The sequence below is a fragment of the Salmo trutta genome, unplaced genomic scaffold (genome assembly GCF_901001165.1).
Source record: "Salmo trutta unplaced genomic scaffold, fSalTru1.1, whole genome shotgun sequence".
NCBI classification, from domain to species: domain Eukaryota; kingdom Metazoa; phylum Chordata; class Actinopteri; order Salmoniformes; family Salmonidae; genus Salmo; species Salmo trutta.
This window is the reverse complement of record NW_021822511.1, coordinates 660,305-674,567: the sequence shown is the minus strand read 5'-3', so window position 1 is coordinate 674,567 and position 14,263 is coordinate 660,305. Positions and strand designations below refer to the sequence as shown.

Here is a 14,263-nt window from a genome sequence, read left to right as displayed (position 1 = left end):
TATGGAATCTCTTCAGCGTGGCAGTAAACTACAGACTGTGTATTTGTGTATGGAATCTCTTCAGCGTGGCAGTAAACTACAGACTGTGTGTATGGAATCTCTTCAGCGTGGCAGTAAACTACAGACTGTGTATTTGTGTATGGAATCTCTTCCGCGTGGCAGTAAACTACAGACTGTGTATTTGTGTATGGAATCTCTTCAGCGTGGCAGTAAACTACAGACTGTGTATGTGTGTATGGAATCTATTCAGCGTGGCAGTAAACTACAGACTGTGTGTATGGAATCTCTTCAGCGTGGCAGTAAACTACAGACTGTGTGTATGGAATCTCTTCAGCGTGGCAGTAAACTACAGACTGTGTATTTGTGTATGGAATCTCTTCAGCGTGGCAGTAAACTACAGACTGTGTGTATGGAATCTCTTCAGCGTGGCGGTAAACTACAGACTGTGTGTATGGAATCTCTTCAGCGTGGCGGTAAACTACAGACTGTGTGTGTGTATTTGGGTGCATGTGTTCTTTGTTTTCCTTTCTTGCCATTGGGAATTAAAATAGGAAGAAAGATGATATTTCTAAAGATTGTAACATTCAACAAGGCTGTCCGCGCCATACTGATCCTTGGATCGGGGAAACTGGACCCGGGTTAAGATGAAACGCAAGAGTGAACTTTTAAAGAGCTGTCTGTCGTCTCTGTATCAAGACATGTCATCAGAGGTGTGCTTTTCCAGTCATGGGAAAATGGCGGTGTGATGTGTGACAAGGTCCCGTGTCACTGGTTGTTCATCAGCTATGACACATTTCCTGCAGACCTTCCTGACTGGACTGGAGGTTTACTTCTGGAGTGGAAGTGTACAATAGTTGTGCCAAATTATTCAATGCAACATTTTTTAAATGCAAAGTACCCATAAAAAGGAAGAAACCCCCAGCACACTCTTAAAAGCTCCACAAACATTGTAATGGATCTCACAGACACTCAACAAGTGGTCAGATTCACCAAAACATATGGCTGTATTTCAGCTAGTCACACCAAGCATAAACATCTAAGAGTTAAATCAGGAAGTACAAGACAACGTGTAAGGTAGACAAACCATTGGCTTCCCAATCTGCTGAAGTGAAGATAATGAATATAAATGTTGTGTAGAACAATACTCAGTCTCACAGACAGGTGGCAGCAGAGAGGCAGAGTTCTGATTTTCACTGTAGAACAATACTCAGTCTCACAGACAGGTAGCAGCAGAGAGTTATACTCCGGATATTCACTGTAGAACAATACTCAGTCCCACAGACAGGTGGCAGCAGAGAGTCAGAGTTCTGACTGATTCTCACTGTGGAACAGATTGGGGACTGTATTGTTGCTGCCCCCAAGTGACAGAACACCAAGGCCGTCGTTCACTTGGCGTGAAGAGAAATGTTTATAGCTGTTATTTGGGCTTTATTGATTCTTAGCATATGTGTTGTGTTTCTGTCCTTTGTGTGTTTTTGGTCCATTCTCTAAATACAGTATCATTCCTGTAACCTAGGCTACACAGGCTGCATTTTACACAAACAGCACAATTCTGATTTATTTTTCACTAATTCACTAATATCTGATGTGAAAAGATCCGATGTGATTGTTCAAAAGATCAGAATTGGGCTGCCTGTGTAAACGCAGCCATATAGTTCTAACCTATGTCAGCGCCTGAAAATTTTTTTATTTAGATAACTATATCAGTGACGTCATAGATACAGGAACTCAACCTATAGATGAATGTAGGTCAAAGTGTATTTTACAGCATCGAGGTGTTTAAGAATTGATATTCCTAAAATGAACGATACACTGGAGTGTACAAAACATTAAGAACACATTCCTAATATTGAGGTTGGAACGAGCAGGTGTTCTTAATGTTTTGTGCACTGCAGTGTATACCCAGTGATTCTTGAGGGACATAACTCTTAGATTCTTCATGAGCTTTAGTTCAACTGTCGTATCCCATCAGCATTCACAATATCAGCTTGTTTCACCAGTTTGTTTGTAAACAATGTAAATGTAAATTAACACAGTATAGACTTAAAACATTGCTAAAACTATAAACTTGATATTATTCCACCAGGTAAGTTGACTGAGAACACGTTTACTCATTCACAGCAGCGACCTGGGGAACAGTCACAGGGATGAATGAGACCAATTGGAAGCTGGGGACGACTAGGTGGCCAGGATAGTGTGAGTGCCATGGGATCTTTAGTGACCACAGAGAGTCAGGACACCTGTTTAACGTCACATTCGAAAGACGTGACCCTACACAGGGCAATGTCCCCAATCACTGCCCTGGGGAATTGGGATAAAAAATTAAAATGTACTAAAGGAAAGAGTGCCTCCTACTGGCCCTCCAACACCACTTCCAGCAGCATCTGGTCTCCCATCCAGGACCAACCCTGCTTAGCTTCAGAAGCAAGCCAGCAGTGTGCTGCAGGGTGGTGTGCTGCTGGCTGTATCATGGATGGCCAGTCCTTGTATACAAAGCTCTGTCCATGAGTTTGAGAGGGTGACATTCCTGTAGCCCCATCTTCAGCTGTTTAAACAAATCAATGGTGGGGGGTGGTAGGCTTGTTATTTGTTAGAATTGCAGATTACCCCTTTAAGCCTTCACGAGAAATCCAAAATATCCACACTGTTTATTATTAGAATTGACATTTTAGAGACTGTATATTATGATGTATTTACGGAGGAAACCAATGTATTGTCTTCTAGTATTCAACAAAACAACTATATAGTAGTGTAATCAACTTGCTGTATTCTTCTGCTTTTAGCTAAACACACCATTAACCTTATAGTATTTCATTAAGCAGGCAGTGTACATTTTTAATAAGCATTTGAGTTAAATTGGATTGTAATGTCAGCTATTCATAAATATATAAACAGAAAGCAACAGGAAAATGTAGTAATAATGTAGGAATAATGTGGTAGTAATGTGGTAATAATGTGGTGTAATGTAGTAATAATGTAGTGATAATGTGGTGTAATGTAGTAATAATGAAGTGATAATGTAGTAGTAATGTGGTAATAATGTAGTAATAATGAAACAGGGAGATCTGAGTTAATTATGTAAGCCTGTGAGATATGTTATAAGGGCTTGGATCAGTACTGGATCCTACGAAGCCCATTTCAGGACACTGAGTTTAACTACTCAACACAGTCTGTGTCAGTCTGTTAGGGAGATGTTGTAGTCAGGATCATATGAATCTGTATCCTGATGTGTATATATATATATATATATTAATACATCATAATCTCTTTAGGAGCGTCCTCCGTGGGCCTCTGCTGCTCCTGTCTGTGTGTGTAGGCAGCGTGTTCATACAGGTAGACCAGCAGAATGGCTAGCAGACTCAGCACCATGTAGGGGATCATCAGGTAGTATCCCACCTGGAACTCTGAGGTCTTGTCCTTCAGGTCGACTAAAACACTTCCCACGTCGTTCTGAACCAGGTCTTCAGACATTTCGGTCAGTTGGACATTTACTACGTACAGGATGAGCACCAGGAAGGAGATGCACGCTGGAGCAAAGAACAAAAGGGAGGTTAAAAAGAGTACTACTACTACTACTACTACTAGTACTACTACTAGTACTACCACTACTACTAGTACTACCACTACTACTAGTACTACTACTAGTCTGTTAACTTAGTCACAAAGAGTTAAAACATGTTCCATCATATTAGTACTACTACTACTACTACTACTACTACTACTACTACTACTAGTACTACTACTAGTACTACCACTACTACTACTAGTACTACTAGTCTGTTAACTTAGTCACAAAGAGTTAAAACATGTTCCATCATATTAGTACTACTACTACTACTACTATTTGTACTACTACTACTACTACCACTACTACTAGTACTACTACTAGTCTGTTTACTTAGTCACAAAGAGTTAAACATGTTCCATCATATTAGTACTACTACTACTATTAGTACTACTACTATTAGTACTACTACTACTATTAGTTCTACTACTATTAATACTACTACTACTAGCCTGTTCACTTAGTCACAAAGAGTTAAAACATGTTCCATCATATTAGTACTACTACTACTATTAATACTACTACTATTAGTACTACTACTACTAGTTCTACTACTATTAATACTACTACTACTAGCCTGTTCACTTAGTCACAAAGAGTTAAGACATGTTCCAACATGTCTATCAATCCATTTAACGCATTACTGAAATCCATGTAGTTGTTTTTTTATCATATAATGAACTAATTAATTTCATATAAGTGTGTAATCTGTTTTTTTCATACAGTACACAGAGAGAGGGGGATGCAGGTCAGGAGGAGAGAAAGTGTGAAAATGAGGTCATAGGGCTTGAACCCATAACCTTCAGGCATTTCATATGGGACTAAATAGAGCTTGAACCCATAACCTTCAGGTATTTCATATGGGACTAAATAGGGCTTGAACCCACAACCTTCAGGTATTTCATATGGGACTAAATAGGGCTTGAACCCATAACCTTCAGGTATTTCATATGGGACTAAATAGGGCTTGAACCCATAACCTTCAGGTATTTCATATGGGACTAAATAGGGCTTGAACTCATAACCTTCAGGTATTTCATATGGGACTAAATAGGACTTGAACGCAACCTTCAGGTATTTCATATGGGACTGAATATGGATTGAACCCACAACCTTCAGGTATTTCATATGGGACTAAATAGGGCTTGAACGCACAACCTTCAGGTATTTCATATGGGACTAAATAGGACTTGAACACAACCTTCAGGTATTTCATATGGGACTAAATAGGGCTTGAACACAACCTTCAGGTATTTCATATGGGACTGAATATGGATTGAACCCACAACCTTCAGGTATTTCATATGGGACTAAATAGGGCTTGAACGCACAACCTTCAGGTATTTCATATGGGACTGAATATGGATTGAACCCACAACCTTCAGGTATTTCATATGGGACTAAATAGGGCTTGAACCCATAACCTTCAGGTATTTCATATGGGACTGAATATGGATTGAACCCACAACCTTCAGGTATTTCATATGGGACTAAATAGGGCTTGAACACACAACCTTCAGGTATCTAATAGTGTGCCGCTGATGGTCTGGTCTCTTTTTTTGCTTGATTGATTGAATTGAATTGATGTGAACTCTATTGATCTTACCACTGCCAGAGCTGCATGTGTAGAGCCCTATGGGTCCCATGTATGTCTGGTAGGGGTTACTGACGCTGTTGTACAGAGTGATGAGGATGCTGCCAGCAGAGCAGAGCAGACACAGGGCCAGGAGGGTGATCACTATGCCATGGAGGATCTGAGGAGCTCCACCTGTCTCTGCCAACTTCTCGAACACTACACAGGCAGACCAAGAACAGTCAGGTTAGGAATATACACTAGTATTATGAGGAGTTCCACCAAGGGCGGAATTGTGGTATAGATATCTTTAGCACATCTTGTTTTTAAATAGTTTTCTATCTAGAACCTAAAAGGGTTCTTCGGCTTTCCTCATAGGAGAACCCTTTGAAGAATCATTTTTGGTTCCAGTGTCACGTCCTGACCATAGAGAGCTCGTATTTTTCTATAGTAGAGTAGGTCAGGGCGTGACAGGGGGGTTTTGTCTAGTTTAAATTTTCTATGTTGTTTTGGTTCTAGTTTCTTTTTTCTATGTTGGGATTTTTGTATGATCCCCAATTAGAGGCAGCTGGTCATCGTTGTCTCTAATTGGGGATCATATTTAAGTAGTTGTTTTTCCCTCCTGTGTTTGTGGGAGAATATTTTGAGTAAGTGCATGTTGCACCTCAGTCGTCACGGTTTGTGTTTTGTTTATAGTTTATAGTTTGTTTTGCATAGTTTCACATTCAAATAAAAGATGTGGAACGATACCCACGCTGCGCCTTGGTCTCCTTCCTACGATGAACGTGACATCCAGTTAGAACCCTATTGGGTTCTATGAACAACCCTTTCCACAGAGAGTTCTATATGGAACCAAAAAGGGTTCTACCGGGAACCAAAAAGGGTTACCCTATCGGCACAGCTGAAGAACCCTTGTAACGTATGCGCTGGGAGTCAGGAAGCACGTTTGGGGGAGTGGATTTAATAAATACATTAACATGGAACAAAACAAGAAACACGAGTAGCGTACAGTCATGAAACAGAAACAACAACGCCTGGGGAAGGAACCAAAGAGACTGACATATTTAGGGAAGGTAATCAGGTAGAAGGAACCAAAGAGACTGACATATATAGGGAAGGTAATCAGGTAGAAGGAACCAAAGAGACTGACATATTTAGGGAAGGTAATCAGGTAGGAGGAACCAAAGAGACAGACATATTTAGGGAAGGTAATCAGGTAGAAGGAACCAAAGAGACTGACATATTTAGGGAAGGTAATCAGGTAGAAGGAACCAAAGAGACTGACATATTTAGGGAAGGTAATCAGGTAGAAGGAACCAAAGAGACAGACATATTTAGGGAAGGTAATCAGGTAGAAGGAACCAAACAGACTGACATATTTAGGGAAGGTAATCAGGTAGAAGGAACCAAAGAGACAGACATATTTAGGGAAGGTAATCAGGTAGAAGGAACCAAAGGGAGTGACATATATAGGGAAGGTAATCAGGTAGAAGGAACCAAAGAGACAGACATATTTAGGGAAGGTAATCAGGTAGAAGGAACCAAAGAGACTGACATATTTAGGGAAGGTAATCAGGTAGGAGGAACCAAAGAGACAGACATATTTAGGGAAGGTAATCAGGTAGAAGGAACCAAAGAGACAGACATATTTAGGGAAGGTAATCAGGTAGAAGGAACCAAAGAGACTGACATATATAGGGAAGGTAATCAGGTAGAAGGAACCAAAGAGACTGACATATTTAGGGAAGGTAATCAGGTAGAAGGAACCAAACAGACTGACATATTTAGGGAAGGTAATCAGGTAGAAGGAACCAAACAGACTGACATATTTAGGGAAGGTAATCAGGTAGAAGGAACCAAAGAGACAGACATATTTAGGGAAGGTAATCAGGTAGAAGGAACCAAACAGACTGACATATTTAGGGAAGGTAATCAGGTAGAAGGAACCAAAGAGACAGACATATTTAGGGAAGGTAATCAGGTAGAAGGAACCAAAGAGACAGACATATTTAGGGAAGGTAATCAGGTAGAAGGAACCAAAGAGACTGACATATATAGGGAAGGTAATCAGGTAGAAGGAACCAAAGAGACTGACATATTTAGGGAAGGTAATCAGGTAGAAGGAACCAAACAGACTGACATATTTAGGGAAGGTAATCAGGTAGAAGGAACCAAACAGACTGACATATTTAGGGAAGGTAATCAGGTAGAAGGAACCAAAGAGACAGACATATTTAGGGAAGGTAATCAGGTAGAAGGAACCAAACAGACTGACATATTTAGGGAAGGTAATCAGGTAGAAGGAACCAAAGAGACTGACATATTTAGGGAAGGTAATCAGGTAGAAAGAACCAAAGAGACAGACATATATAGGGAAGGTAATCAGGTAGAAGGAACCAAAGAAACAGACATATTTAGGGAAGGTAATCAGGTAGAAGGAACCAAAGAGACAGACATATATAGGGAAGGTAATCAGGTAGAAGGAACCAAAGAGACAGACATATTTAGGGAAGGTAATCAGGTAGAAGGAACCAAAGAGACAGACATATTTAGGGAAGGTAATCAGGTAGAAGGAACCAAAGAGACAGACATATTTAGGGAAGGTAATCAGGTAGAAGGAACCAGAGAGACTGACATATTTAGGGAAGGTAATCAGGTAGAAGGAACCAAAGAGACAGACATATTTAGGGAAGGTAATCAGGTAGAAGGAACCAAAGAGACTGACATATTTAGGGAAGGTAATCAGGTAGAAGGAACCAAAGAGACTGACATATTTAGGGAAGGTAATCAGGTAGAAGGAACCAGAGAGACTGACATATTTAGGGAAGGTAATCAGGTAGAAGGAACCAAAGAGACTGACATATTTAGGGAAGGTAATCAGGTAGAAGGAACCAAAGAGACTGACATATTTAGGGAAGGTAATCAGGTAGAAGGAACCAAAGAGACTGACATATTTAGGGAAGGTAATCAGGTAGAAGGAACCAAAGAGACTGACATATTTAGGGAAGGTAATCAGGCAGGAAGAACCAAAGAGACTGACATATTTAGGGAAGGTAATCAGGTAGAAGGAACCAAATGGAGTGACATATTTAGGGAAGGTAATCAGGTAGAAGGAACCAAAGAGACTGACATATTTAGGGAAGGTAATCAGGTAGAAGGAACCAGAGAGACAGACATATTTAGGGAAGGTAATCAGGTAGGAGGAACCAAAGAGACAGACATATTTAGGGAAGGTAATCAGGTAGGAGGAACCAAAGAGACAGACATATTTAGGGAAGGTAATCAGGTAGGAGGAACCAAAGAGACAGACATATTTAGGGAAGGTAATCAGGTAGAAGGAACCAAAGAGACTGACATATTTAGGGAAGGTAATCAGGTAGAAGGGACCAAAGAGACTGACATATTTAGGGAAGGTAATCAGGTAGGAGGAACCAGAGAGACAGACATATTTAGGGAAGGTAATCAGGTAGAAGGGACCAAAGAGACTGACATATATAGGGAAGGTAATCAGGTAGGAGGAACCAGAGAGACAGACATATTTAGGGAAGGTAATCAGGTAGGAGGAACCAAAGAGACAGACATATTTAGGGAAGGTAATCAGGTAGAAGGAACCAAAGAGACTGACATATTTAGGGAAGGTAATCAGGTAGAAGGGACCAAAGAGACTGACATATTTAGGGAAGGTAATCAGGTAGGAGGAACCAGAGAGACAGACATATTTAGGGAAGGTAATCAGGTAGAAGGGACCAAAGAGACTGACATATATAGGGAAGGTAATCAGGTAGGAGGAACCAGAGAGACAGACATATTTAGGGAAGGTAATCAGGTAGAAGGGACCAAAGAGACTGACATATTTAGGGAAGGTAATCAGGTAGAAGGAACCAGAGAGACAGACATATTTAGGGAAGGTAATCAGGTAGAAGGAACCAGAGAGACAGACATATTTAGGGAAGGTAATCAGGTAGAAGGAACCAGAGAGACTGACATATTTAGGGAAGGTAATCAGGTAGGAGGAACCAAATGGAGTGACATATTTAGGGAAGGTAATCAGGTAGAAGGAACCAAAGAGACTGACATATATAGGGAAGGTAATCAGGTAGGAGGAACCAAATGGAGTGACATATTTAGGGAAGGTAATCAGGTAGAAGGAACCAAAGAGACTGACATATATAGGGAAGGTAATCAGGTAGGAGGAACCAAATGGAGTGACATATTTAGGGAAGGTAATCAGGTAGAAGGAACCAAAGAGACTGACATATATAGGGAAGGTAATCAGGTAGAAAGAACCAAAGAGACAGACATATTTAGGGAAGGTAATCAGGTAGAAGGAACCAAAGAGACTGACATATATAGGGAAGGTAATCAGGTAGAAGGAACCAAAGGGAGTGACATATTTAGGGAAGGTAATCAGGTAGAAGGAACCAAAGAGACTGACATATTTAGGGAAGGTAATCAGGTAGAAGGAACCAAAGGGAGTGACATATTTAGGGAAGGTAATCAGGCAGGTGATTGAGTCCAGGTGAGTCTGATGAGGTGCTGATTTGCGTAACGATGGTGACAAGTGTGCGTAATAATGAGCAGCCTAACGACCTCGAGCGCCGGAGAGGGAGTATACGTGACAACCCTTTTTGGGAAAAGATCATTTTAAATGGGGGTCCGGGGGGTCCTCCCCCGTAATTGGAGGGGTATTTTGAAAACACAGTATAAGTGGAAGGCTTGTATCTCAAACAGACCGTTTCAAAAATACTTGATGTCACATCCTGCTGAGGAGGATGAGCTGGCCAATCAGAGGTCTACTGTTATTAATACTTTTTATGACCGGTATACGCCCCCACCGTTCTGCTGTTGGGGTACGCCCCCACCGTTCTGCTGTTGGGGTACGCCCCCACCGTTCTGCTGTTGGGGTACGCCCACACCGTTCTGCTGTTGTGGTACGCCCCCACTGTTCTGCTGTTGGGGTACGCCCCCCCCCCCCCCCCCGTTCTGCTGTTGGGGTACGCCCCCCCCCCCCCCGTTCTGCTGTTGGGGTACGCCCATACCATTCCAACACAGAAAATATGCTTTTTAACATACTTAGCTAAACATTTTTGGAAGGAAAACTATTTACCTCGTAATTAATTACAGGTCATATTTCATAGAAATCTGGAAAAACTGGACAGTTACTTTAAGGATCGACTTTGGGTAAAACCGCAAAAATAACAACTTTAAATTGTAGAACTGATCAATGCACCATCATACCAGGTCATGTAATGCCCCCCCCCACCCCCACCAAAAAAAGCACGAGGAAGATATTTGACTACAGAAATGACATTTCTTACCGATCTCTACAGTTTCCATCCAAAAACAAATCATGTGAAATGACATCAACACATACTGGAGGAGTATACAGGTTAGGGTTAGGAGTATACAGGTTAGGGTTAGGAGTATACAGGTTAGGGGTATACAGGTTAGGGTTAAGAGTATACTGGTTAGGGTTAGGAGTATACAGGTTAGGAGTATACAGGTTAGGGTTAGGAGTATATAGGTTAGGGTTAGGAGTATATAGGTTAGGAGTATACAGGTTAGGGTTAGGAGTATACAGGTTAGGGTTAGGAGTATACAGGTTAGGTTAGGAGTATACAGGTTAGGAGTATACAGGTAGGTATACAGGTTAGGGTTAGGAGTATACAGGTTAGGGTTAGGAATATACAGGTTAGGAGTATACAGGTTAGGGTTAGGAGTATACAGGTTAGGGTTAGGAGTATACAGGTTAGGGTTAGGAGTATATAGGTTAGGAGTATACAGGTTAGGGTTAGGAGTATATAGGTTAGGAGTATACAGGTTAGGAGTATATAGGTTAGGGTTAGGAGTATACAGGTTAGGGTTAGGAGTATATAGGTTAGGGTTAGGAGTATACAGGTTAGGAATATACAGGTTAGGGTTAGGAGTATACAGGTTAGGGTTAGGAGTATACAGGTTAGGAGTATACAGGTTAGGGTTAGGAGTATATAGGTTAGGAATATACAGGTTAGGGTTAGGAGTATATAGGTTAGGGTTAGGAGTATATAGGTTAGGGTTAGGAGTATATAGATTAGGGTTAGGAGTAGATAGGTTTGGGTTAGGAGTATACAGGTTAGGGTTAGGAGTTTAGGGTTAGGAGTAGATAGGTTAGGGTTAGGAGTAGACAGGTTAGGAGTATAAAGGTTAGGGTTAGGAGTATATAGGTTAGGGTTAGGAGTAGACAGGTTAGGAGTATAAAGGTTAGGGTTAGGAGTATACAGGTTAGGGTTAGGAGTAGACAGGTTAGGAGTATAAAGGTTAGGGTTAGGAGTATATAGGTTAGGGTTAGGAGTATACAGGTTAGGGTTAGGAGTAGATAGGTTAGGGTTAGGAGTATACAGGTTAGGGTTAGGAGTATACAGGTTAGGGTTAGGAGTATACAGGTTAGGAGTATATAGTTTAGGGTTAGGAGTATATAGGTTAGGGTTAGGAGTATATAGGTTAGGGTTAGGAGTATATAGGTTAGGAGTATATAGGTTAGGGTTAGGAGTATACAGGTTAGGAGTATATAGTTTAGGGTTAGGAGTATATAGGTTAGGGTTAGGAGTATATAGGTTAGAGTTAGGAGTATATAGGTTAGGAGTATATAGGTTAGGGTTAGGAGTATACTGGTTAGGGTTAGGAGTAGACAGGTTAGGAGTATACAGGTTAGGGTTAGGAGTATACAGGTTAGGGTTAGGAGTATACAGGTTAGGGTTAGGAGTATACAGGTTAGGGTTAGGAGTACACAGGTTAGGGTTAGGAGTATACAGGTTAGGGTTAGGAGTAGACAGGTTAGGAGTATACAGGTTAGGGTTAGGAGTATACAGGTTAGGGTTAGGAGTACACAGGTTAGCGTTAGGAGTATACAGGTTAGGGTTAGGAGTATACAGGTTAGGGTTAGGAGTATACAGGTTAGGGGTATACGGGTTAGGGTTAGGAGTGTACAGGTTAGGGGTGTACAGGTTAGGGTTAGGAATATACAGGTTAGGGTTAGGAGTATACAGGTTAGGGGTATACGGGTTAGGGTTAGGAGTGTACAGGTTAGGGGTGTACAGGTTAGGGTTAGGAGTAGGTTAGGGTTAGGAGTATACAGGTTAGGGTTAGGAGTATACAGGTTAAGGTTAGGAGTATACAGGTTAGGGGTATACGGGTTAGGGTTAGGAGTGTACAGGTTAGGGGTGTACAGGTTAGGGTTAGGAGTAGGTTAGGGTTAGGAGTGTACAGGTTAGGGGTGTACAGGTTAGGGTTAGGAGTATACAGGTTAAGGTTAGGAGTATACAGGTTAAGGGTATATACCAAGTCCACTTCCATTGTTGCATTATTACAGTACGACGTCAACATTATTGTTCTAGATCTTTAACACAGCACCTTTCTGCACACGTTTAGGGACAGTAGTAGAACATGAGAAAATATACCTTGGAATGTTTTATAACCTCCAAACACTGGACAAGATCCTCTGGTGATAAAGCCATTGAAAAGCTCATACAATACAATGGCAGAGCCGTTGGTGAAATCGTTTCCAGTTTTAGAGCAACTCATTTTGGAAACGGCCCATTCTGTCGACATCCCATAACCTAAAATCGCCACGGACACCGCAGTAGCCTGCGCGCTACCAAGAAAATGCAGAGCCTTCTTGGTGGACGGCATTGTCACAGTATTCCAGCCACACCGATGAAGAAGAAGATGAAGAGGAAGACGATGAAGACGTCAAACCCTTATTGGTTCTGTAACTCTCCAAATCAGCTTCAATAGCAGAGTAGGCTATAACCATCTACCCTTCTGGTGTCCCAAAGACAGGACAGGCGTTACAGTCCACTGAGAAGACAGGCGTGATGGTCTGAGGAGAGGACAGGACTTACAGTCCACTGAGAAGACAGGCGTGATGGTCTGAGGACAAGACAGGCGTGATGGTCTGAGGACAAGACAAGCGTGATGGTCTGAGGACAAGACAGGCGTGATGGTCTGAGGACAAGACAAGCGTGATGGTCTGAGGACAGGCGTTACAGTCCACTGAGAGAACAGGCGTTACAGTCCACTGAGAGAACAGGCGTTACAGTCCACTGAGAGAACAGGCGTGACGGTCTGAGGAGAGGACAGGCGTGACTTGCCTGTAGGTTATAAAACACCTCTTAATTAGGAGGGTGAACTTTAGTCAGGGGAAGAGAGAGAGAGGTGGTTGTCATAGAGTTGATAATGTATTCCCAAACATCGTAAACGGGAGAGGCATCTGATTAATGCCAAGGGGGAATAAATATACCTGAGGACTGAGGTCAGCATGTGACGTAGTTTGTTCCAAATGAAGGAATAAGGATCTAGCGTTTATTCCACGTAAATAATTGTTGGTAAGCTACAGCACACCTTCAGTAGGCATCATACATGTCTTTAACCAGATAGGAGAGTCAATATCAGTCTCTAATTGTTATTACAAACTAGGTGGTTCCAGCTCTGAATGCTGATTGGCTGACAGCCGTGGTATATCAGACCGTATACCACGGCTATGATAAAACATTTATTTTTTACTGTTCTAATTACGTTGGTAACCAGTTTATAATGGCAATAAGGCACCTCGGGGGTTTGTGGTATATGGCCAATATAACACGGCTAACAGGTGTATACAGGCACTCCGTGTTGCGTCGAGCTTAAGAACAGTCCTCAGCCGTGATATATTGGCCATATACCACACCCCCTCAGGTCTTACTGCTTCGTTAGACAATATTGGCATCATGTACCTGTACAAGATACAGAGTAGTCACTAGTAACCCACACACACACACACAGCAACACACACACACACACACACACAGCAACATACAGCAACAGACACAGCTAATCAAAACATCAGAGACACTATGAAGGCCATCATATGATAAAAAAAGCATGTTTTATTGTCCGAATTCTTTTCAGTACCTCCCCTATGTACGTAAGTGTCGAACGAACAAAATGACGTTTTCCGCATGGATCCAAAGTCCTCCTCTGGAAACAAGTGAAGCTAAATGATGCCATAAAACAAAGCAGATTAATGATTTGCTCTTCCCACTACAGTAGTTGAGAGTGATCAGCATGTTATGGACAGGCTACACACCGTAACAGATAGACAAAGACAA

General features: G+C 41.6%; 1 protein-coding gene across 1 annotated transcript; it reads right to left on the bottom strand.

The window, feature by feature from the left end:
- Positions 1 to 2,629: 2,629 nt before the first annotated feature.
- Positions 2,630 to 13,236, bottom strand: LOC115182451 (clarin-3). Its single transcript, XM_029744047.1, has 3 exons — positions 12,575 to 13,236; positions 5,172 to 5,357; positions 2,630 to 3,527 (listed from the first exon to the last, which is right to left on the bottom strand). The coding sequence occupies exons 1-3, from the start codon at positions 12,804 to 12,806 to the stop codon at positions 3,250 to 3,252; spliced, it is 696 nt and encodes a 231-aa protein (XP_029599907.1). The 5' UTR covers positions 12,807 to 13,236; the 3' UTR covers positions 2,630 to 3,249.
- Between the last annotated feature and the right edge of the window lie 1,027 nt (positions 13,237 to 14,263).

Coding starts and splice junctions, on each gene's coding strand:
- LOC115182451 (XM_029744047.1), bottom strand. CDS start 12,806: ATGCCGTCCACCAAGAAGGCTCTGCATTTTCTTGGTAGCGCGCAGGCT. Junction 5,358..12,574: donor AGGTTATAAAACATTCCAAG/GTATATTTTCTC, acceptor CTGCCTGTGTAG/TGTTCGAGAAGTTGGCAGAG. Junction 3,528..5,171: donor CACATGCAGCTCTGGCAGTG/GTAAGATCAATA, acceptor TCTTTGCTCCAG/CGTGCATCTCCTTCCTGGTG.